This window comes from Manis pentadactyla, chromosome 11, assembly GCF_030020395.1.
Source record: "Manis pentadactyla isolate mManPen7 chromosome 11, mManPen7.hap1, whole genome shotgun sequence".
Classification (NCBI taxonomy): Eukaryota; Metazoa; Chordata; class Mammalia; order Pholidota; family Manidae; genus Manis; species Manis pentadactyla.
In genome coordinates, this window is record NC_080029.1 from 75,566,931 (window position 1) to 75,592,108 (window position 25,178).

Consider the following 25,178-nt stretch of genomic DNA (forward strand, 5'->3'; position numbering starts at 1 on the left):
TCCCCCGGAACAGTTGACCGGGAAGGATTTTACTTGCATTTCTTCCAAGGAGAAAGATGGAAAAAGAGAGATGATTACAAAGAGATATTTTAGTCCATCTTCTCGGTGATCCTCGGGGGCTGCTTGCTAATATTTAAATCTAAGAGGAGGAAGGAGACGGAGTGAGGATGGAGAGCAACGCGGAGGTGGGGGCGGAGCCAGCTCAGCACATAAAACCCCTCGCTGAAACGGAAGCGCGTCCGTGTGCGCAGAGCCACTCTCCCATAACCCAGAAAAATGGGGCAGTCTGGGCCGTGAGGACGCAGATCGCAAGAAGGAAAACAAGGACAGGCGACTAGCGGGACAAAGCAGGACATCTGGAGAAAGCAAAAGGCAAAAGATCGGGGTGGGGGGGGAACCCACAGCAGGTGGCAACAAGATCTAGAGCAAACCGGTCGGGTCCACAGTTGTTTTTCTGGAAGAGAAGAACCGACCGGAGGATTGCCTGTTTCCCCTTCAGTTAACGAAAACTACTTTTATCCTCATCATAAAAGAAAAGGATAAGGGGAGGTAAAGACTCTTGTTTTCTTAGAGGGAGAGCCGAGGGCGATCCAGACTAGCGTCTGAAATAAGCCACTGCCTGGTACAGAGTGCAGTACCACCCTGGTTTCTGAAGATCCACATCGCCTTCAGAATTCCAGCTGGAGTATCTGTACAGTTCTATTTTTATATCTAAATATCTATGTCTCCTTCCCTTCGGCTTTTAACCACACTTTCCTTGTTCCTAAGCACGAGTGACAAGAGTGTCCTTAATTCGAAGTAGGGGTATCTTCCGTTTTTTCTTTCATTTGTTTGGGTCTTTTTTAAGAGGGTAGGAAGTGGTCCTCATTTCGGAAAAGGACGTTTTAATTTGAAAGTCTCTATAAATAGATTTGCACTGTACGCATTTAGAAGAGAGATACCTTTCAGAGGTTAAAATCCTGAGAAAGATGGAAAAAGGGGCCAGGCACCGAAACACCACTGAGAAGAGCCACTCCGGTGGGAGCGAGTCGGAGGTCAGCGGAGAGACTGGTTCCGGAGGGGGCGGAGTAGCCCTGAAGAAAGAGATTGGATTGGTCAGTGCTTGCGGTATCATCATAGGTGAGTCAGATTCCTTGGCCCACCTAACAATCCTCCCCCTTCCCGGGGGACCTCCTGTGGGACCTTAACTCCTCTAAGCACCATTTCTGCTTCCTGCTCCCTTAGAATACGATTGTCATTTACCTGTGCTGTAACCCATCCCCAGTGGTCAAGTCGATCAGCTATAGGAAGTGGTGTATGTTGTACATCTCTTCCTCTAAACCAGGCTGAGCGGTTCTGTTCATAGAACGGACCTAAGGGGTGGGGGTCAGAGGCGGGGTCGTCACACCGCTGGCTGATGGCCAGCTTGCAGCCATCTCTTCAGCAGGCTGTGCGCCAGCTTTTGAGACATATTGAGTAGATGTTTTGTTGTTTTATGTTATAGGAAGCTGTGGGCCTAGGGAATGTGTAATAATAAAAATAGCTGCAATGGCAATAATAATGCCTTGCCTTTCTACAGCTTTTTCATTAGGCAGTACTTTCACTCTGTGAAGTAGATGTGACAGGTTGATACTCATATCATTGATGAGGAAATAAATTATGGAGGAAGAGACAGAGTGTGCCTTTCTGTAAAGGTATAGTTTGCAGTTTCTCTAGTGCCTCACGGAGTCCACCCTTCTCTTAACAACCACAGAAGACCCTTCAAGGCTCTGGACTGGAAGTGGGAGTGACTAGTGTGTGGAGTCCAGGAGGAACTGACTGCTGCAGTGTGTCCCAGCCGGAGGCCTTGAAGCAGAGGAGCCTGGGTGTCCCTGAGAGCACTAGGGCAGGCCACTCCAAACCCTTAACTGCACTCTACTGGGCAGGAGGCCCCAGTATGGCTGCATCTCTAGACAACACATTGGCCTCATTCCAGAGAGGGCCTGGAGGTGACTGGGCAATGGCATGTTACTGTCCTTACTTCAGAGGGTGAGAGTTTCTTCTGCTGTCTTTGGTAGCGGGCTTTACCTTCTCAGAGAAAGGTGGTCTGGACATATTTGTATTGTCTCTCCAGAGTTCCTTGAAGGCTTATTTTGTCCTGTTGCCCACAAATCAGTTTCTCTGGATGACCTCATGTTCCATGCAGTGGCACAGAGACATTTTGACACCTGAGCAATAGTGACACCGGAGAACACCCTTGAAATAAAATAAAATCAGTACAGTATTCAAGTAATACTCTTCACCTCTACACCCAAACTTCAGTGATCATGTTATCTCTATTCTATTTCAAAATGGAATCCCATTTTGTCTAGTTCTTTGACTCTGGGAGGTTTTCCAGGCATCTACAGTTAAAGAAAGATAATAATATTAAAATATATATATATTGACCTGATCTGAATCACTGATTACCTTTTCTTTGCCTCTCCTTTATCTCAATTGTTCTTAAAGATGAGATCAGCAAAGTACTCAATATGTATAGCACATGCCAATTTAAGGTCTGTAAATAGCCCCAGAGCCTGTTACCTCTTTCACCAGTTTCACTGATAAGATTAAGCATTTTCCTCCCTTTGGGAAGGTTCTGATTCATACACAGATGTGTACACCTACATGCACCCATATGCAGTCAAGCCTCTGTTATGCCTCAGCCTTGCTCACCCACCCCTACACATGTGCAGGTATTTAAGGGTAGAGGATATTTTCCTATATACTGAGGTTGTTTTGGTCTCTTTCTTTAACATTTTTGTAAGACTATGAAGAAATGGGAGTGGTCAGGTAAAAGAAGTACAATTTCAGATGGGGAATGTTGCTACTGATTGGTCCATACCCTCATAATTACACTTCAATGTGAGAATAGTCCCAGTGATCCCATTAGCATTACCATAATAAGAACAATAATTCTGGTGTTCTGTGGTGAAAAGAGATCCCAAATATGTGGTTTCTGAGAAATCAGGATATTTTTCCAAAGTTTGAGTATCCTTGTAGAGTTAATAGACACTATTCTACCTCCATTTAAGCAAAGATAAGATGTAAATTTCTCATTTAGGATGATAGAGGGCAAAATCCTTTCTGCTTCCCCTCCTGCATGGCTGTTGAGCTGTAGATGTGCTGAGCAACTGCCCTGTCCTCTTCAGGAAAGGGTGCTAGTGGACAACAGTGATTCCAGATTTTCCAAGACCAAAAGCAAAAATAGAAATGGCATTTTCTATGCAAAATTCAGTGATCTGGTGCTCAATGTTGATGCTATGGAAGAAAGAGAATTAGAAGGCAGAAAGAAAAAAGGAAATTTCTTAAGAGAGTTTCATATGCATTAAACAGAGAACATTGGAAATTGATATGGTTGAATTGTGTAAGAGCCAAAGGAGACCAAAGTTAAGTGAGTGGTAATAAGTACAAGATAGAGAAGTTCTCTCCCAGAACCAGATTAATAAGCAACTTAAAGGAGATGGGGAAAGATAGAGTAGAAAAGATAATTCTGGAAGATTTTGTAGGTAAAAGGAAAACAACTAAATTGTTACTTCCTTACACAAAAGAATATATATTTTATACATCTCTAAATCTTTAGTGCTTAGTGGAGTGCCTGACATGGAACAATTACTCAAGTGATTGTTTAATTTGATTGATTCCTGGACAAAAATATGAATGCAGTAGTAATAATAAGTATTCATCTGAAGGGCTGTTGAAACACTGGCTTGAAAATCTTTAAGCTAGAAATAATTTCATCAACCTGGACAATTAGATGGGGCCATTTTGATATTTTAACCTTTGCCCTAACCTAACCAGCCTATTGCTTTCTATGTACTTGGCTAAGGAAATCTGTTGGCAACAGATGAACTTAGATTTCATCATGAGTGTACTGTCCCCCAAAATCTAGAGAGTGTGACGAAGCAGCAAAATTCATTTATTAATTATACCAAAGCTACTACTGCTAGTTATCATTATTAAACACTTATTATATGCCAAACACTTGTCCAATTACCTAACATCATTATCTTTTTTTACCCCTCACAATAATCCTGTGTAGTAAGCACTTATTACATCTTCCTCCAGTTAAAGAAATAGAGGCTGAGAAAGATAAGCAACTCGCTGAAGGTCACATGGCTAAAAAATATTGAAGCCAAGATTCAAACCTAGAGTTTGTGTGCATCCTGAACTCTTTAAGCATTATTCTCAACTATTTCTATTTTTTATGCCCTAAAAAATAAATAAAGGAAAAAGGACATTTCCTTTAGACTCTGGCCAGAGATCCTTATTCGTTCTTATAGATGAAGCAGTTAGTGTTGTGTTCCCAGCCAGGAAGTGTCCCATGGAAAGGGGAGTTGAGCAATCAACTGCGAGTTGAAGAAGGTTAATATTCTTGGTAAACTGCAGGAAGACGTGTGGGGCAGCCCAAGGAACATCAAGCTACTACAGGATCTGGCCCTCACAGACCATGCTCCTGTTAATTCTCCCCCATGCACACCTTTCCTCCACAGTCCAGCATTCTCCCCAGCCATGGTAGAGGTGCCCACAGTGTTCCTGGATCTTTAAAGTCACCTTATATTAGTTATGTAATTAGGTACTTACCCAGAATCTAGGGCTGAAGGCATCAGACCAGTTGCAAAGCCTTAGGAAAAATATTCATAATATGTCAGATCATTTTGTTTTTAACACATTGTGTGTTAGGAGGAAACTTGGTATATTTGCTGCAGGAAAATGCTAGATGCAGGTCTACTGGACCACTCTCCCCAACTAACAAGATGTTTAAAAAACTGTATTTGTTGAGCTCTTACTAAATGCCAGTTCCTATGTTATAAACTCTTTGTATGTATTACTTTATTTGACCCTGAACACAATCTTTTAGAAGTAGATATTGTAACTATCTCTATTGTAAACATGGGGAAATTAAGTCACAGACTTGGTAGGTAATTTGCCCAGGGTCACACAACTGATTGTTGAGATGGTCTAACTCTATAGCCAAAGCTCTTGGTCATTCCCCTCTTCTAATTGGTAACCAGAGAAGAGGGAAGGAGGCTGGGGTGTATCATGTGGTGAGGGGATGAGCCGTGGAGGGCCTTATAACCCTGAAACTGGAGCCTGGAAAGACCATGAATGTCTGATACTGAAAAAGTTGGGGGAAAAATTGTCTAAGGCTATTTGTCAAAAAAGAAGTATGGCTATTAGTATAACTATAATGAAATGGCACTGGACTGATTTGGAAAATTTTCAGACCAGTGTGTTTTACACCACATTAGAAGAATTTACATTTTAGTCTCCAATATGATATGTTAACTTTCTAATCCCCAAAATGCCTATTGGATGTTAACAGAGAGATGGAGGGTGAAAATTGCTTCTTGAGTTTGTTTTTTCTTGAGTTCAATTTTTTTTTTTTTTAATGTGGAGGGATTTGTATTTGGTTCATTCAGGATGAAAACATGCTTAAAACGCTCATTGTTTTCAGAGAAAACTCAGAGCCAGAAGCCAGCTAGGAGACTTCTCAAAACAAACACCTCTTGGTGAATAGGGAAAAGTTATACCCAGCAGGGTAAGGATAATAATAAGTGACTACCATTTACTGAGCATTACTGTGCTCCAGATGCATAATACCTGTTTAGCATTTTATGAATATTCTCATCTAATCCCATGAAATAAGTACTGTTACAAAAAGGAAGGGTTTGACAAAGCAAAACTGAAGGAACAAAACAACACAGACTCAACAGACTCCAAGAAGGGACTGAACGGTTACCAAAGGGGAGGGGTTGGGGAGGGCAGGCGGAAGATGAGGGAGAAGGGGATTAAGGGGCATTATGATTAGCACACATAATTGAGGGGGTTCACAGGGAAGGCAGTATAGCACAGAGAAGACAACTAGTGACTCTATTGCATCTTATAGGCTGATGGACAGTGACTGCCATGGGGTATGTGCGGTGGGGGTGGGGGAACTTGATAATATGGGTGAATGTTGAAATCACAATGTTGCTCATGTGAAACCTTCGTAAGATTGTAAATCAATGATACCTTAATTTTTAAAAAAAAGGAAGGGTTTGAATGAAAAAGTAATTGAGGAAAGGCAGAGGCAGGATTCCCACCAGGTCATTGAGCTCCGAAGCCACTGGGCCTAACCAAAGTGCCCCAAGCATGGGGCTCTGGGGGCAGTGGGGACAGGGATCCTGTTGGGTTGCATGCTTCCTGCCTCCAGAAATGAAGAGCTCAAGGAGTGACCTGAGTGAGCCTGCTGCTGGCAGGGCTGCAGTATGTTCTCTCCAAGAACAGAGTCATGCAGAAATGAGTGACTAGGAGGAGATAGAGAACACTGGGGAAAGAAGATAGGAACCCAGCAGGTAAAAAATTGTGTCCAAGAAACATAGCCAAGCATCCCATTTATTTAGAACAGCAAGCACACTGCACCTGGACCCAGTGACTTTCTCAGAGAGGCTGGCACCATAGATTTGCCTTTTCTGGATTACATCAGCTGATTGAAGTGGCATGGAGGCGTTGGGCAGACAGGTCGGGACTTCTCAGTTGCTGGGCCACCAAGATTTTCGGCTTTCTGCTTCAAGAATTGTCATTCTTGTTTTTTTATTGTTTGAAGTGGTAAGCAGGTGTCAAAAAAAGCAGGCATGATCAAATAATCCCCAAAATATATTCTGAACTACCAAAAACAGCAGCCATTCAGCAGCTCAGATGCTAGGGACTGTTCCTATCCAATTTTTAACTCCTGGCTGAGGATACACACCAGGCAGGACCAAGCCTTGCACCCCTCTCGGACTGCCTACAGAGCAGGCCCCCTGAGTCCCTTCGCCCCAGGGACCTTCAGGTGGCAAACTGCAGCCCACTCCCTGGGACAGGGGTAGAGCAGGCCCCCTGATTCCCTTCGCCCCAGGGATCTGCAGGTGGCGAACTGCAGCCCTCTCCCTGGGACAGGGGTGGGGGCTGCTGGCCATAGGATTTGGATTGTCCAAATTTTAACATTCAGCAAACATTCATTGAGCACATTATATGCTAGGTGCTGTGCTGAGCACTGATGATTTTATTTCTAAGAAGCAAAATGATCCCTCAGGTCTATTTTAAGCTATTTTATTTATAGAGTGAATGAACTTTGAGCTGAAAAGCTTTATCGATCACATCTCATCCCTGATCATTTGTCACTGTCACAAGTCTTCCCATTGGTTTGCTCCTTGCTTTAAGCATCTTCAGTGTTAGCAGTGATGTCACTTCTGGGGAGAGGGTTTCACAGTGTTACTGAAGATCTTCCGGGTAGCCTCACACTGGGCAGCCCATTGTGAAGGCAGATTACCCAGAGACAGAACTCTTGCTGCCAAATTATAGTGTGCTTTACTCATCTATATGCAGATTGTAAAGGTGCTTGATCGTAAATCTGTGAGATGTATAAATGTTTTAGCTGCTTTTTTAGAGTACAATTCTGCATAGGGTGTTTAGTAAGCAGCTGATAAAGGCAGGTCAGTTTGCCTTAGAGATAAGCTGGCATTTGTTAAGCAGGCCCTACTGCCGACTGGCAGTAGAAAGCAAATAATGAATTTTCCCATGATCTGCATTGTGTGTTGTGTAAAGGGAGGAACTGGGTAATCTAGCAGAACAGGAGGGGCTTTGGAGACAGTCTGGGGTTTGCAAACTGCCTCCATATTTATAGGCTTTGTAACCTGGCAAGTTGTCAATTTACTTACCTGTAAAATGGAAGTTTTTGTAGATAATTAAAATAAAGCTGGTATCCTATGGTGTATATTCAATAAATAGCAGTTTCTCTCCTTGGATTCATTCTTCACCACCCCCACTTCCCCTCTCACCCCCAGCCCCCCCCCCCCACACACACACGTGAATGCACTCCTGAATTCTGATTCAGAAATTTAGATTGGACTTGATGAGGCAATGAGAAGAACTGGTCAGTTTAGCCCAAGCCCAACCTGCTTATCAAGCTGCCAATGCTTTTTCTTTCCCCTCTACTGATCTGAGTCTACTTACTCATCAGCATCCTTCCTGTGCTTCCTCCCTTCCAGGAAACTTTCTGAATAGCCCAAGCCAGTCACCTTTCCATCCACAGTATCTTGTCGTACACTGCAATAACACTCATCCAACTTATGTTATACCTTGTCAACTCTGTGTCCACTTGTATGTCTTCACTGCTCCGCACAGCTCCTGGAGGCAGGGACTGAGTCTTACTCATTTTCGTGTCCCCATATATTCAGCCTGGCATGTGGTAGGTGCTTAGAAAGTATTTGCTGACTAATAGCAGTCAGTCAAAAATCATCCATTGGAGATGTTCCTCAGCAATGTGAATATACTTAACACTACTGAACTGTACACTTGAAGACAGTTAAAGTGCTAAATTTAATGTTAATGTTTTTTAACACAATAAGAAAAAAATATTAGCTTAAAACTGAGTTATTTCCATGAACAATAAAGTTTTGTATTAAAAACAAACCCCCGAAACACCCAACTTCAAATCTCAAAGGGACTTTCAGGATAAACCAAATGATGACGTGAGGCTTGGAGATGGAACAGGGTTTCTCAACCTTGGCACTTTTATCTTTTGAGCCAGATACTTTTTTGTTCTGGGAGCTGCTCCATACACTGGAGCACACTTAGCAGCGCCCCAAGCCAACACCCTCTAGATGCCAGTAACTCCCCTCCCAGAGCTGTGGTGGCCAAAGTGTCTCCGGTCATTGCCATCTGTCCCTGGTAATGAGGAATGGTGCACAGTTGCCTCTGGATGAGCACCACGGAGGCAGACAAAGGCTGTCACTGCTGGTGCCTGGTTCTCCAACCAGACAGGGAGACGCTGGAAGCCAGTTACGAACCCTTAATGGGCATATTTGAGGGCTCAGCACTCCTAGCCCCTCAGGCCAGGATGCCTGTCTTTCAGGGGCTGGCAGTGGTGGTTGGCTCCATCTTTTTCATTAAAAGTCCATGCGTGAACAAGTGCTTCACAATTACCTTTAAAAGCAAGCACGTACAGAGTGGATGCTCAATAAATACTTCTTGAGGTGCAATTACCTGCTGGCCGCCCACCTGTGGCATCTGAAAATTATACCTAGAACAAGGAGACAAGTGACTCAGAGAATGCTTCATGGCCCTGGCTCTACAGTGATATTTTGGAGCCAAGTCTCCAAAGCAAGCCAATCGGATTCTTCTAAAGATGGTTTCTATCCCTGTTGCTATAAACCCTAGCAATTCCTTATCTTGGATTTCACAGACTGTAAAGTGCTCCCACACATATGTGATCTCCTTTGACACCTACTCCTATGAGGTAGGCAGGGAGGAACAATTCTCACTCAGCAGATGAAGGAAGGGACTCTCAGAAATCTTCAGGTCACATGGCTTGTGGCGAGTGGCAAAGCAAGGAATCAGTGGTTCCCCCAGTGCTGAGTCTGGTGCCCTTCTGCTTTTCAGTAAGGAATCCCAAACAGCAGGGTCCTGTAGCACCCTCCACATCTCTATTCTGCCAGAGATGGCACCTCCACAGGGCATGGATCAGAGTCCTGACCTGCTCTCACCCCGATGTAGTGGTTCGTTTGGTCCTGATGGGAAAGTGTGTATAGGCCAGGAAACATGGTGAGCTTCCAGGCCTGCAGTGAGGATCAAAGCCCAGCTTCAGTGTACCAGACCCTGCTTCCACAATGTTCCCCCAGTCCTGAAAATCCTGTGAACCTCCCAACCACTTTATTGCTGGAGCACAGAGAAGGTTCACCTCAGCTTTCTCTGGACACCATGGAAATGGACAGAACTTCCAAGTTCCAGGAGGAGCTCTTGCTAATTCAAGACTAGCATAAGTTAGTAAGGAAGATCAAAGCCTTTGGGATCTGAGGGTCTGTTGGGCATTAGAAGTTTGTAATTCCATGCCTTAGGGAATTCTTTGATAGCTACAGCATTCTAGTGTGGACAGGCCTGGATATGACTAAGGTCTTTATAGGAATCACATGGGTAATGGCCCACAGCGGGGAAGTCAGTGGTTATTCATGGCAGATGTGGATTTTCTCAATTCCGGGAATTTTTCTAGTGAAGACTTGCCCACTGATACAACTTGGCCCCTTTTTAATGGAGTGGTTTGCTTAGCTTTTCTCTGATAGAACAAGCCAAACTGGGCCTCATTGTCCAAGCATCCTAGGATTTATTTTTCACTAGAGATCCACATGATAAGATGATTATTTTGTTAATTGGAATGGATGAAAGGGAGGATCAAAACTCTGACTTCCAGTACCTTGGCTATACCAGACAGGTGAGCATCTCATTCTTGAATGGCTTTATAGACAATGAGTCTAAAAACAAAACAATGGAGACAAAAATTGCCACAGTAATCAACTTTCTTCCAACCTATCATCAAGAAAGGTTCATTGTCAAGGTAGAAAAGCCCTTTCTCAGTCATCCTTTTTCCAAGCCACTCCAGAAAAGCCTCACTTGGACAGGGTCCGAGTTTAAAAAGCCCTGCAATTGAAGTGTCTAAAGTGTTGTGCAATTTCTAGAGGAGAGGCAGTCTGAAGGAAACCCTGAGCCAGGAGTCCAAGGACTTGGCCTCTCATCCCGGCTTTGCTATATATGCAGTATGTGACTTCCATCAAGGCTCTTCACCTCTCTGAACCTCAGTCTTTGCAGAGGTAAATAGAAATGATAGTACCTGCCCTATGTACCTAAGAAATGACAATCAAGTAAGGTAATGGACATGAATGTTTTGTAAATCACCTTTAAAGGTGGTACTGCAATAGAAGGAAGGAATCAGATCTGCATTCCAGTTCTTTCATAAGCATCTTCTGTCAACCATTTTCATTGCCTATGGAGTGGAGCATGTAAAACTGACTCTTTTCAGGGAAATGCTTGAGGCTGTGACAGATTTAGATTCTAATCCAGTTACTACTAATTTACCCTGTGATTTAGGCAAATAACTACCTCTCTGGGTCCCAGTTTCTTCATCCATAAAATAGGAATAATAATACCTCCCTTATTTTTTCCTTGGAAAATGGGAATAATAGTTGCCCTACTTTCTTCCCCTATACATTGAAAATGGTAATAGTAGCCAGTCTGTTCTCCTCAGCAGTGAAATAAGTGGGTTGCCTTATTGATTTGCATATAATACAGACTTGACATACTTCACAGGATTTGGTGATTCCATTAAACAGGTATATTAAATTGCTCTGTAGAAATAAATTCTAGACCAATGTCAGACATCATTCATTCAGTAAACCTTTATGGGGTGTCTATTATATGACACTTCATGGGGAGAGAAAGTGATATAGTTAGTTCCTGCTCTCATGGAGCTTATAGTCTAGTGGGGGAGATAATTGTTAATCCAATAATCACACTGAAGACTGTATACAGTAAGCAGAACTTCTGAGTAAATATAATATGAATGATCTTTCAGTTCCAGAACACTATTGAGGTATGAATGACATTCCTCCCCATGCAGAAGCTCCAGAGGCCGCCAAAGTGGAGGAGATGTTATCTGATGCTGGTTCACCAGGTAGAGGCTTCCTAGAATCAGGGAGAGGCATTCCTCTCCTTCCTATTCCCTACTGTTCAGTTTGGGCTAACGTAATTCAGTTTGGAGGAGGGGGGATTAGCTTTTATCTTGGTAATTTTAATTTGATCAAAATTAAGGTTGTCAAGAGGGGAGAACCCAATTTTTATGAAATAAGGACTCTTGTCCCAATGCCAACGTATTACAACCCACACCATCACCCCAGCAGCTCCAGGGAAGGACATGTTAGCCAAGAATAATTGAAGGCAGGAAGGGGTCAGACCAGAAAAGGGCTGTTGGCATAGCACATCCCACCTTCCAAGAGGCTCCTCACCTGGAACAAGGGAGGGAGCACACACTCCCGAAATGTCAGAGCCGAAGATCAGAAGTGCTTACTGATCCCCACTGTGGTCATTTGTTTTCCAAGAACCCTTAGTGGAACATTAACCCTCTTCATTCCTGAGGAGATGAGATCTTTTCAGAAACATCCACCCCTACTTCCCCCCTCAATAGCCATTCCTGGCTCTGAGCAACACCCAGCTGTTCCCAGCCTCCCCTTTCAGCACCTTAAAGACCAAAGTCAAACTTTGTTTTTCTCTTATATTGATTGTGTTTCTAACCCCTTGAGCTAGTTTTATAACCTGAGTTGTATTTGCTCCCTTGGCTGGCTTTAATGTCCTACAGATTACTCTTCTGATAACTTCCTCCTGGGCAAGGGCTTTACTATCACCTTTCCATGCTATTGGCAATTCCCTATCCAGTGCTCAGCTCCCGGCACCTGGTGTCTTCCAGGGTACAGCAGCACGTTCAGTTTGGCAGGTGAAGGGTACTGTGACATGGTGACTCTGTCCTGGAGTTCTGGGATACTACCAGAAGGCCTTTTCATCTCCACTAACCCAATATTCATGCAAAGCACATATGATGACTGGTGGAGGAGAGTGGAAAGAGTTCCTCATTCATGTCATAAGACTTTATGTCAACATATGCAAAAAGGAAAAGCCTTTAAGAATTGGTATCACCCAGAATCTCATTTTTCTCTCTTTCTTTGCCTGATGTTTAGATCACAAATTTGAACAGGAGGGATTGTTTCTTCTTTTAGTGTAATTTCTGTACACAGCCCTGTTCTGTTTGGGTAGACTATGCGTGCTAGGACAAGGAGAGAATGCTTGAGACAGAAATGTGTTTTCTTCACATCTGAATCCAGTGGTGGGCCCGTGCCCTCTGAGTCTGTATTTCAGTCTTAACCACTCCTCACTGCTTCAGGGCCTGTGGGACCCCTTCCCGCTCCCTTTACTCATTCCACACTGCAATTTTTTAGTTTGAAAGGAGCAGCATATACTGAATCCCAGAGGAAAAGAGTATTATGGTATGAATATTCTCCTCTCTTCTCCTTTAACTGAAATAATTGGATCCATGGCCTAGGATTAAATTTTGAATTTTGGTTTACAAGAGGAAGTGTCAGGACTGGATTGAGGTTAAGTTATGGGTGAGATCTGAAAGTCAGTTTTTGAAAGTTGAGCATACCATTGTCTTTGCTTCTTGCCCCAGGCCATTAGTGGGGCAGCTGGGTGGGTGTCTAAGTGAAGGCCTCAAAACACCTGATCACCACCTTGAATCACAAGAAGTGGACAAATGAAAGCTTGTGGCAGAGCATATCAGGAGCTGCCCCCACACTCTAGCTCCTCCCCTGCCCAGCACACACATCTCACTAGCCAACCATTCAGTTCCTTGCTTCCCACCTGATGTCTCAGGAGAAAACCAGCCTCTTGCCCACAGAAGTGAAGTGGATTCGTGGGAAGAGCACTGGATTAAGCATCAGGAGACCAACTTCTAGATCCAATTTTACCCATCAGTAGCTGTGGAATTTGGAGAAAGCCACTTAACCCCTCTGTGTCTTAGTCTCGTAGTTTGTAAAATAGAGTGAAAAATACCTGTCCTTTCCCCTCTTCCGGAATTTCATAATGTTGTTGTGACAGTCACATGAAACAATAGAAGGGAACAACCTTTGGACGAACACAGTGCTGCACCTTTGCATGTATTGCAGTCCTGCAAACCACTTCCAAACTACAAGGACTGTTTTTATGGGTTATTTCATATTCCTCACCAAGTGTAGGGCTGTCATGTCTGGGGAAGAGGCCAGCCAGGAGTGCTATCCATGCTCATAGGTCTTGAAAATCCCCAGTTATGGGGGTGTGGCTGCAACCTGTCCAAAATGTATTGCCCTTCAACTCATTTTTGAAGATTTCTAACCAGCAGAACAGTCTCTGAGAGCAGCCTACTTTTCCAGCCCTGCCATTTCCAGCCAGTCTTCAGACCTTTGTCACCTTGGGTGGACCACATGCAGCCCAGTCAGAGGGTCCTGAGGTTCAATACCTGAGCCACCACTTACTACTTTGTGTCCTGTGCACTTGGTATCTGAGACTCAGCTTCCTCCTCTGAAAAATGGGAGAAGTGATACCTGATTCCGTAAGGTTGTCTTGAGGATTAAAGGAAATATGTAAAGCACTTGACCAAGTTCCTTATCTCTACATGTTCATTGTCTACTCCTCTTTCCCCTACTTCCAGCAAGAATTATTGCTAGACACACCTGACTGAAAGTGATGTGCGCATCCCAAAGGCATGTTAGAATCATATCGGAGGTGAGACCACCCATGTAAACACTGGTCCTGCTGACCATGCTCACTCCACTGTCTCTCCTTGGTGCTTCATGCAGGGAACATCATCGGCTCTGGAATCTTCGTCTCACCAAAAGGAGTGCTGGAGAATGCCGGCTCTGTGGGCCTTGCTCTCATTGTCTGGATCGTGACGGGTATCATCACAGCTGTAGGAGCCCTATGCTATGCTGAGCTCGGGGTCACCATCCCCAAATCTGGAGGTGACTACTCATACGTCAAGGACATCTTCGGAGGACTGGCTGGGTAAGAGGATCTGTGGAGGCCCTCGTGGTCTAACAAGCAGAGGCCAGTGCTTTCCAGTGGGCTAAGGGGAGCTAGAGAATGGGATTCCTCTTTTCCTTCCATGTCATGGTTGCTAGTATATCCTTGTTTCCCCTTGATGCTCTCAGGAGTGGCAGAAGAACCAGGTTGTAGGTTCTTCTACTCTTTGCTGACCATAGTGGGCAAGACTCTATGAATGAGAGCAAACAGAACTGTATGCTGACACTGGCCACAGACTCCCACCAAAAAAGAAAGCCGTTGTTCTCAGCAAATGTGAAGGACCACCTAAGAGCTGGGGTGCCCTCTTCTCACATTACCAAGGATAATGGCCTGCTGTAGAGCCAGGCCCTGATCTTGAATTTCCAGCTTCTGCAGCCTTGCTACTGAAGGGCTCAGCCCTTGCCAAGGAGCCCCAGGGTGTGGAGAGCACTTCCCCCTCAAGGCCCCATTCAGTGCCTCCCCTGGCAGTTGCTTAAATGGCCACACCCTGATCGTGTCCTGGGGGTCAGAATTTCGGGGTTGTGACTTTTATTTTTCACTACTGGATGCTGGAGCCAGAGTGGGAGAGAAGAGGTGATGAAAGCGGAAGGAGAGAGACAGAGAATGCCCAGACTTCGCTCTTACTAGCAGAAACTCCGCTCTTCATCGTCAAGCCACTTGATTGTCGGTGCAGAGGGCTGTGGGTGTCGTTTGAGTGGGTTTGGACTCCTCAACATCCTTGAAAACAAAAAGGAAAGGCACCCCATTAGCCCACCTGCCTTTCCTACTGCTGCCCAGTGACTCGCCTAGGCCTCCCTTATGACTTTGGAGTCCCTGGTCTGCCTGGTGGAGGGTGGGGGCCTTCATTGCTGTCTTGGGTCAAGTCCTGTCCTGTCCCCCTTTAGGTTTCTGAGGCTGTGGATTGCTGTGCTGGTGATCTATCCCACCAACCAGGCTGTCATCGCCCTCACCTTCTCCAACTACGTGCTTCAGCCGCTCTTCCCCACCTGCTTCCCCCCAGATTCTGGCCTTCGAATCCTGGCTGGCATCTGCTTATGTAAGTGCCATCTGGGCCTTGCTATCAGGATGGCCTCTTTTAGCCTGCCGGGGGGGTAGGGAGGCCTACATGTCTCTGCTTCTATTTATTTTCTCTCTTTTGTTTTTTTTCCCCTGTTACTTATGAAATACAAAAAAAAAAGTTACTTTTCTTTCAATTCTCTACAAGTGTGCTTTGGATGAATGGATTCTGCATAAAATTATCTAGCATTAAAAAAAAAAGAGAAACTTAAATCACTGCTTAGAAGCATAGTAATTAACACTGGCAGGGTTCTTTACATTATACAAAGCACTTTCACCTATGTTATCTGATCTGAGCCTAATGACAAATCAATGAGATAGGGAGGGCTAGTATTATTATTTTCCTAGAGCAGATAAGAAGAGCCAGGCAAGTGACCTACCCAAGGCAGCAGGCCCTGTTCCTCATTCCTTCTCTGTCCAGCACACACACTGTGCTGGGGCTCCCTGTGGCTCAGAGGAATATTTTTCTGGCCTTATCCACCCCCGCCTCAACCTGCCAGCTCACATCTTAAAACTCTTTCAAAGGAGAGTGTAAAGGTTTGAGTTGGGAGAAAATTAATGCATTTTGCATGGTTCCCACCCTTGATAAGTTTTCTGTTTAACTGGGGAGAAATGTCATATAGAAAGATTTTGTGTTTAGGATTCAATTGCAGTAAAAATTCAGAAGGGGAAAAAATATCTGTCGGCAGGAGTAGGTTAGTGAGGCTCTATAGAGTTCTGCAAACTGTATTTCTAGGAAGTCTCAACATTTAGTCTCTGATATCAGGAATCTCAATGGATTGAGTACTTTATATCTTTTAACTCAAAACCAATTCTTAAAGTGAATATTTGGGTTTTTTCAGAGGCTCTTCTTGAGTTAGCTCAGTCCCTGCCTTCCCACACCTTCCCTTCCAACACACATACACTTAGCTGAGAGTAGTGACCATCTTGGCTACCTCCTTCCCAGAGCTTGACACTTTCCTTCTGTCCTACTGGTAAAGGAGGAGGAGGGCAGGGTCACTGATGCCACCCACAGAGCCTCTCACAGGGCAGCCAGCTGGGATCCAAGGGGTGGTCTCCTTGGTAGTGTGCCTCTTTGACAGGTGTGTTCAGCTCCAGGATAGACTCCTGCCAGCCGAGCAAATGGTACTATGGGGCTGAGACTCTCATTTGGGGCGTATTCCTTGTGCTTGGTCAGGCCGGCTCTGGCACCTGGAGGTAGAGAAATGTGGGCACCAGAGCTAGGTTGCCTGAGGTTGCAACTCTGCACCAGTCTCTAACTGTGGCAAGTGCTTGGCAAAGTTACCCACCCCACCCCACTGTGAGATGAGGGTTGTCATCCTGCCAGCAGTGGTGTCTGTGGCTGTGAGGATTACAGCACAGGATCGGGCAGCTCGTGGCCCCATCCTATAGTCGCTGAGGGCGATCACTGAGGGTAGTCACTTGGCCTGTGCTTGCTAGCTGGTAGCTGGGTCCACAGCTGGCAGAGGGATGGCGGGGTCGGGAATGCAGGAACAGTTGCTGTTTCTACCATCAGACAGACTAACGGGTGGCAAGTAGGGCCACATAAGTGCTGCCCGCTGCTGTTTCAGCATCTTGCGGACGAGGGCATGGCTTCCTTTTTCCTGCTGATGCTGCTAACATGTCTCAGACTAGAGGTCACCTTTACCCTCCAGCTGAAAACCAAGAACCATGAGGCTGTTCAGTCTGCCCCCTAGGAGAAGAAGTAGGCCTCAGGGTGGAGTTGCCCAGCAGCTGCCTCCACAGCTTCTTTTGCATGCCCTAAACCCGCCAAGGGTAGGCTACCCTCCTGCAAAGACTTATAGTAGTAGTGTAGCCCTATAGATATCCCCTCAGGCCAGACGGGCCAAGCCACCAAGGAGATAAGGGCCACTCCTGCCTGTAGCCCAGCTCCAGAAAGATAGGTTGTACACAGTCCCCTCTGCAGCCCACTCCTCAGCTGCACACTGCTAGCACCAAGCCAGGATGAAATTTAGAAACTCTGAGGACAAAAATGACAAGATCCTCCCCTCTCCCGATTCCTGCCATCAAAAGTTCTATAAAGCTTTTCTGGCCTGCCCTCTGACTCCTAAGAAGAACTACAAAGAATTATCTCCAGTTCAACAGTGGTCAATCTTGTCCTCCAGAGACAGGAATTTTTCAATGTCCTTGAAATCTGTGTTCAAGTACTTTTCCATCTTCATAAGCAGAAAAATCTTCTTAAACCCAAACTTATTCCTTCTTATTTCCTTTGGGGGAAATGGAAAACAGCTCCTCACCTCACCCTGTGCATTTGCCCTTTCCTCCCAAGTGTGAAGGACATGTGGGCCCCCAACTGCTCTCCCTGCGGTGGGTGCACACACGGATATAGCCACACACACTTGCTCAGCAGACATTCCTAGCTGCTTTGAGTCTGTGTGAAAAAGTTCTATTTTCTGGCTTGGTGATTACTTTTTTATTGTTTTTTGGAGCCCACTTCTACAGGCCCCTTAAATTGTCTCTTGAGGTATCCAGTAAAACAGGAACCAGGCTGTCAGGAAGGCTTGGTGGGTGTCTGTCTTCTAAATGCCCGTCTTTTATTCCAGCACGCCATCCTCTTGACAGGGGCCAGGCCAGCTGTGTAAAGTAGATCCAGTGCTCTTTGGCAGGGGAACCAAGAGGGTCCAACACAGAGGTGTTCTGGAGAGAAGCAGTAGACAGCTGGGGGACGGTCTGAATGTATTTGTATGAGAAGCTCTGCTTTCTGCTGTGTCATTTTTGACCTGTGGTGATCGGCTTGACCCACTGGGGGGAATGAAAGTTTTTGAGGGAAAGGTACCCTCTGCGGGGAGGTCACTGGTGTGTGATGGAGAGCCTGAGGTTGAGGGAGCCTGAGGACAGGGTACCGAGCCCCGCGGGGGAGCACCTGGCGGGGGCGCCTGGGAAGGAGGAGATTAGGTCAAGGCTGTTTCCCTGGTGGGGCTGTTTGGACTAGATCAGATGAGAAATGATGGGAGGATTAGCCGAAGGGGGTGGAGAGGCAGAAAGAACCTGCCGAGACTAGCTTGCCTGCGCTGGCCTGGGGGCGGGGCCGGCGCAGAAGGAAGGGCGGATTTGGTCTTACGCAACTGCAGCTGCCAATCGCAGCCATTTTATTATGTAGGTCAAGCTGACTGTTCACTGCTGAGCCAGCAGAAATCCCTAGCCACCGAGCAGTAAAAGAAGAATTTCACATTTTAATTAAATGAAAAGCCTTTCGCCCTTCTCCAGAGCAAGCATATTAGTGAGAGGGGGAAGCTAGAACAGAGATGTTAAAATCTGGTTTTAGCACCTTCTTTTTATTTTATTTATTTTTTTATTAAAGTATCATTGATATACACCCTTATGAAGGTTTCACAAGAAAAACAATGTGGTTATTATATTCACCCTTATTATCGAGTCCCCCCACATACCCCATTGCAGTCACTGTCCATCAGTGTAGTAAGATGCCACAGAGTTAGCACCTTCTTTTGTGATTTGCTTGAGTCTTTCATTCCTCCCATTTCTATCTTTCTTTCTTTCTTCCTTTTTCTTTTTATATCTCATAAGTAAATGACTATATTCTCTAGGTGAAAGATTCAAGTAATATGTAAAGAAAGTCGACTGTGAAAGCTTCTCTGTATCCTCACCCCTGTCCCCTCTCTGCACCCCCAGTAGCCGTGGTCACAATGGATAGATATCCTTACAGTTCTAAACAAAACACATTCATCCACGTACATCTTCCGGTATATAGACACACATTGATAGGTTACTTCACAGCTTGCTCTATGACCATTTAGCGGCATCTTTTGGCTATTACCTGAGTTTCTAGTTATAAACAAAGTGGTCCCCATGACACAAATAGAGCATCCCCGATTTGTGCTTCTTGCTCCTAACTCAGATTTCCTTCGGGATCTATTTGTCCGCCCTCTCTTGGGGACTGGGCCACCTTTGAGTCAGGCAGCTTCTGGCCTCCTTTCTCTCTTCTTGGCCTGCAGGCACATCCAGCATCTAAAGTTGAGTTTTTTCTTCTCATTGAAATCCCCCCTTTCTCCCTGAACACTTTGTACTAAAGAAGGTTCTCTTTTCTCACCCTGACTAGAAAGGAGTACCCTGCCTACATTTCACAAGTAAAAACTGCTTGTCTTGTTTTCTGTCTTTCTTCTGAGATTCCTAAGAGGCTAGTTTTCCAGGACTTGTGGTTTCACTTTCCACCTTGAGCACTTTGGAAGAGAAAGGACCTCACCGCATGTACCACTTTTAGCCCTGAGTGGTTCTGCAATTTCTATACGGGAAGTTTCCAGGTGCTTGATGCAGGATGCTGTAATGAACTTGCCTGGGTTGTTTTGCAAGTCTCTTGCAAATTAATCCCTTGACAGCAGAGGTTTCAACAATGTTTCCTAACTTCTAAACCCCTTAATCTCAGTTCATTTTCCTTTGAGATTTCATATTCTCTAGCCCCCAACTTCTCATCCCCATGCACTAAGCCTACAGCTTCAGATACCTACATTTCTGTAGAGAGCCTCAGTCTCAAATTCTAGTAAGAAGAACAACTATTGATACAGTGCTTTACAGATTATATATCATAGCAAACAGTTACAAGTATTACAAAGAATTCAAGAGTTTAATGGAGGTCTTCTTCCCTAGAGAGCAATTGGTGTTGGACACTTGTGCACATTGGTCTCAATCCAGTCTGTCCTCAGACCAGGCTCTTTGCCCCCAGAGGTTACTGGAGCAGTCAGGGTCTCCTTTTTAGTTTCAATTTGCTTTAATTCCCAGGCCAAATCACATCTTCTTTCCTGGCTTCCCGTAGTGTCTCTTCTGGTCACAAGCTGTAAGTCTCAGACTGTAGTTCTGGTGTTCAAAGGGTATACTAACCCCAGTCCTGAAAATTGAGGAATGGGAAGCTTGTTCCTGGGACTGTGTCCACCTCTGCTTGAGAGAATACTGAGTGGGGTTGAGGCTCCATGAAACAGGGAGTTTTCCTAGAGTTCAGCTTCCACTAGTATGGAAATAACCTGCTAACTTTCTCCAACCAGCCTGAAAATTAACCTCTCCTTTGGCCTTTAGTTGCTGACTCTCAAGGACCACTTTGCTTTTCCCAGAGGAGCCAGTGCCTGTGGTTTATGAAGTTGCTAATTGTGTCTGGTGACCTTTTAAGGGTTAATATGACACATCAAATTTATATCACATACCCAAGAACATGAAGTCAGAAGACTCCTGGGAGTGATGCCTAGTGGTTACAGGAAGCTTTGAGGGGAAAAAGAGGGCAAGATTTGTTTTGAGAGTTTAGCAAGTTTGAGCACTAGATGCCCTTGGAACTGGGATATAGCTGAACCAGTCTTGGAAATTCTGCAGCATGGGTCCAAATTTATAGACTTCTATGATGCTAACAGTCCCCACAAGACTTTCAGTCCAAGAACCAACCAGACTTCCCAGGACCTGGACCCTCTCCTCCAAGGCTAGGGATGATAGAGAGTGAGGCTGGCCCTCCCAAGCCCACCCCTAGCCTCCTTGCTCTGTGTCTGGGACACAGTAGCCCTGAGAAGTAGGGCGTGAAACAACAGGAATTTTTTAGGCCCAGACTGGAACAGTAATGAGTAGAATTAAAAAGGGGCTGCCCGAGGTGGTATGGTGCCCTTTGTCTGTCTTCCCTGCTGTCCACATGCTTTTCTCTTGTCTCCAACCCAGCTGAGAAGCCACGTCTAGCTAATGCTGAAGAGAGGACTACTCAGCTCTTGGAAAATGCTGAGCTGAGTGTTCAGGCTTCTTGGCTGAGCTAAGTACTGGATGGTGATTCAGCAGAAACTCCAGGTCCAGTAACTGGCACAGACGGATCAGGATAAGAAAGGGGAAGAGAGAGCCAGGAAGGGAAGGGGTACGGGTGGGGCAGCGTGGCAAGAGCTTACTGGCACACACGTTTCCAGATGGAAAGGGCTGGAGACTGGCAAAACGTTGCTGCGGTGTGGAAGGCAAGCCTGCCTAATTCAAAGTTCCTGTGGACCTTACAGAGCTGGGTCCAGTCTTACTCTATAGCAGACGGCTGCTTTGCTTTATTTCATTGGTGCTGCTGTTGCTCTGTTTTGATGCCTTTGTCTTTCACCAGTCACCGATACATGCTGTAATACCAACCTGTGTTTTAGGTAGGCAGAGACTTGAGACTTCAATGCAGCTCTTCAGCTGGTATGAAAAATGTGTTGTCCCCAGGTGAGCAGGGAATGATTCTAGGAAGCTGGGTCTTGGTCTCCACACTGCTCTCCCAGTTTCCCTCCCCTGGCCAGGACTCTCTAAATTCTATGAAGAGGAAGGATAGCTCAGGCTAGCCTGCCTGGGCAGAACTGGAAGTTATTAGAGCCTCAGGTTGTGTGGGTTAGAACTCCTGTTTGGTTTGCCTGTCAGTGCCTTTTGACAGCCAGCACTGGCTACCTCCTTAATCTGGAAATGGCTGAGGTTAGGCAGACCAAGCCCAGGCAGCTTTTCCACATTTAGAAACACGTGCACAGCTCCTCCCAAGAGCAGAGGAGGTGGCCAAGAAGCCCCATCCAGCCTATCACAGAGCCGAGTGTCACCACACCCCCTCCCACAGACTGTGTGCCCCTTCCCAGCTGCTGCGCACAGCCCACAGGGCTGGTCGGAGTGGGGGCATCACCTCGCCCCTGTTGCTTCAGGTCCAGAGGGGGTCAGGGGGAGCTGGCTAGAGCGTGGCAGAAGGCAGAGAAGTACATGCCTTCACCCAACAAAAGGTTAGACTATGAAACCAAGCCTTCTGACAGGCCCTTGACCCAGGTGAAATTTATGGCTGCTTCTGAGGGCTGGAGAGCCATCCGGGAAAGGTGCTTATTTTGAAGTTCTGGAGAGGAACAGAGTGTTCTGATTTCTACAATGTGGCGTCACTAGCTTCCCTTTTCAGCAGCTGTCTGCTTAGTACATTCCATCGTTATTTTTTCTGTCCTGGCCTTCTCTCTCTAGACTGCTCATCTCGAGCTCGATTTTCTCTCTTCCTCAGAATGATGTGTATTGTTCCTCCTTCCAGCCCCCCGTTGTTTCTCACACTCACTCTTTCTATCTCTTCACCATTTGTCTTTTTGGACTTTGGCAAGCCTGGGTATTTTTTTTTTTTACTAAAGTATCATTGATATACAATATTTTTTCTTTTTTTATTAAGGTATTATTAATATATACTCTTATGAAGGTTTCACATGAAAAAACAATGTGGCTACTACATTCACCCATATTATCAAGTCCCCACCCATACCCCAATGCAGTCACTGTCCATCAGTGTAGTAAGATGCCACAGAGTCACTACTTGTCTTTCCTGTGCTACACTGTCTTCCCCATGACCCCCCACACCATGTGTGCTAAACATAACACCCCTCAATCCCCTTCTCCCTCCCTCCCCACCCACCCACCCTCCCCCACCCCTCCCCCTTGGTAACCACTAGTCCTTTCTTGGAGTCTGTGAGTCTGCTGCTGTTTTGTTCCTTCAGTTTTGCTTCATTGTTATACTGCACAAATGAGGGAAATCATTTGGTACTTGTCTTTCTCCACCTGGTTTATTTCACTGAGCATAATATCCTCCAGCTCCATCCATGTTGTTGCAAATGGTAGGATTTGTTTATTTCTTATGGCTGAATAGCATTCCATTGTGTATATGTACCACCTCTTCTTTATCCATTCATCTACTGATGGACACTTAGGTTGCTTCCATATCTTGACTATTGTAAATAGTGCTGCAATAAATATAGAGGTGCATATGTCTTTTTGAATCTGAGAAGTTGTATTCTTTGGGTAAATTCCAAGGAGTGGGATTCCCGGGTCAAATGGTATTTCTATTTTTAGTTTTTTGAGGATCCTCCATATTGTTTTCCACAATGGTTGAACTAGCTTACATTCCCACCAGCAGTGTGGGAGGGTCCCCCTTTCCCCACCTCCTCACCAGCATTTGTTGTTCTTACTCTTTTCAATGCTGGCCATCCTTACTCGTGTGAGATGATATCTCATTGTGGTTTTAATTTGCATTTCCCTGATAATTAGTGATGTGGAGCATCTTTTCATGTGTCTGTTGGCCATCTGAATTTCTTCTTTGGAGAAGTGTGTTTATATCCTCCGCCCGTTTTTTAATAGGGTTATTTGCTTTTTGGGTGTTGAGGCTTGTGAGTTCTTTATATATTTTGGATGTTAACCCCTTGTCAGATATGTCATTTACAAATATATTCTCCCATACTGTAGGATGCCTTTTTGTTCTGTTGATGGTGTCCATTGCTGTACAGAAACTTTTTAGTTTGATGTAGTCCCATGCTTTTGTTTTCCTTGCTCAAGGAGATGTGTTCAGGAAGAAGTTGTGCATGTTTACAATCAGGAGATTGTTGCATATGTTTTCTTCTAAGAGTTTTATAGTTTCATGACTTACATTCAGGTCTTTGATCCATTTTGAGTTTACTTTTGTGTATGGGGCTGGACAATAATCCAGTTTCTTTCCCTTGCATGTAGCTGTCCAGTTTTGCCAACACCAGTTGTTGAAGAGGCTGTCATTTCCCCATTATATATCCAAAGCTCCTTTATCATATATTAATTGACCATATATGGTTGGGTTTATATCTGGGCTTTCTAGTCTGTTCCATTGATCTATGGGTCTGTTCTTGTACCAGTACCAAACTGTCTTGATTACTGTGGCTTTTCAGTAGAACTTGAAGTCAGGGAGTGTAATCCCTCTTGCTTTATTCTTCCTTCTCAGGATTGCTTTGGCTATTCGGGGTCTTTTGTGGTTCCATATGAATTTTAGAACAATTTGCTCTAGTTCATTGAAGAATGCTGTTGGTATTTTGATAGGAATTGCATTGAATCTGTAGATTGCTTTAGACAGGATGATCATTTTAACAATATTAATTCTTCCTATCCATGAACATGGGATGTGTTTCCATTTATTGGTATCTTCTTTAATTTCTCTCATGACTGTCTTGTAGTTTTCAAAGTATAGGTCTTTCACTTCCTTGGTTAAGTTTATTCCTAGGTATTTTATTCTGTATGAGGCAATTGTGACTGGAATTGTTTTTCTAATTTCTCTTTCTGCTAGTTCATCATTAGTGTATAGGAATGCAACAGATTTTTGTGTATTAATGTTGTATCCTGCAACTTTGCTGAATTCAGATATTAGATCTAGTAGTTTGGAATGGATTCTTTAGGGTTTTTAATCTACAATATCATGTCATCTACAAACAGTGACAATTTAGCTTCTTCCTTACCAATCTGATGCCCTTTCTTTCTTTGTGTTGTCTAATTGCTGTGGTGAGGATGATATACAATCTTATATTGATTTCAAAAGTACAACACAGTGGTTCAACAGGTACCCATATTATTAAATCTTCAACCCCTCTAGTGCAGTTACTATCTATCAACATAGTGATATTACAGAATCATTGACTATATTCTCCATGCTGTACTACCATCCCCATGACCAACTTTATTGTGATTGCAAATAGTGTCCCTTTGTCCCACTCACCCTCCCCGGCACCCACCCCAGCCCTTCCCCTTGGTAACCACTAGTCACTTCTCAGTGTCTATGAGTCTACTGCTGTTTTTTTCTCCTTCTGTTTTGCTTTGTTTTTATACTCCACAAATAAGTGAAATTGTATGGTATTTGTCTTTCTCCACCTGGTTCATTTCACTGAGCATAATACCTTCTAGATCCATCCATGTCGTTACAAATGGCAGGATTTATTTTCTTTTTATGGCTGAATAATATTCCATTG

The 25,178-nt window shown here is 44.7% G+C and overlaps 1 protein-coding gene across 4 annotated transcripts in view; it reads left to right on the forward strand.

The window, feature by feature from the left end:
* Positions 1–228: 228 nt before the first annotated feature.
* Positions 229–25,178, forward strand: part of SLC7A8 (solute carrier family 7 member 8) — a 47,723-nt gene continuing 22,773 nt past the window's right edge. Inside the window, exons 1-3 of one of the 4 annotated variants that reach the window (XM_036884517.2) lie at positions 230–1,119; positions 14,175–14,379; positions 15,282–15,433. In XM_036884517.2, the coding sequence (XP_036740412.1) occupies positions 969–1,119; positions 14,175–14,379; positions 15,282–15,433 (508 nt within the window). In that variant the 5' untranslated portion in view covers positions 230–968. Of the gene's footprint in view, positions 1,120–14,174; positions 14,380–15,281; positions 15,434–21,980; positions 22,173–25,178 lie in introns of those variants that run through there. The other 3 variants (XM_036884519.2, XM_036884518.2, XM_036884520.2) reach the window with 3 other exon arrangements.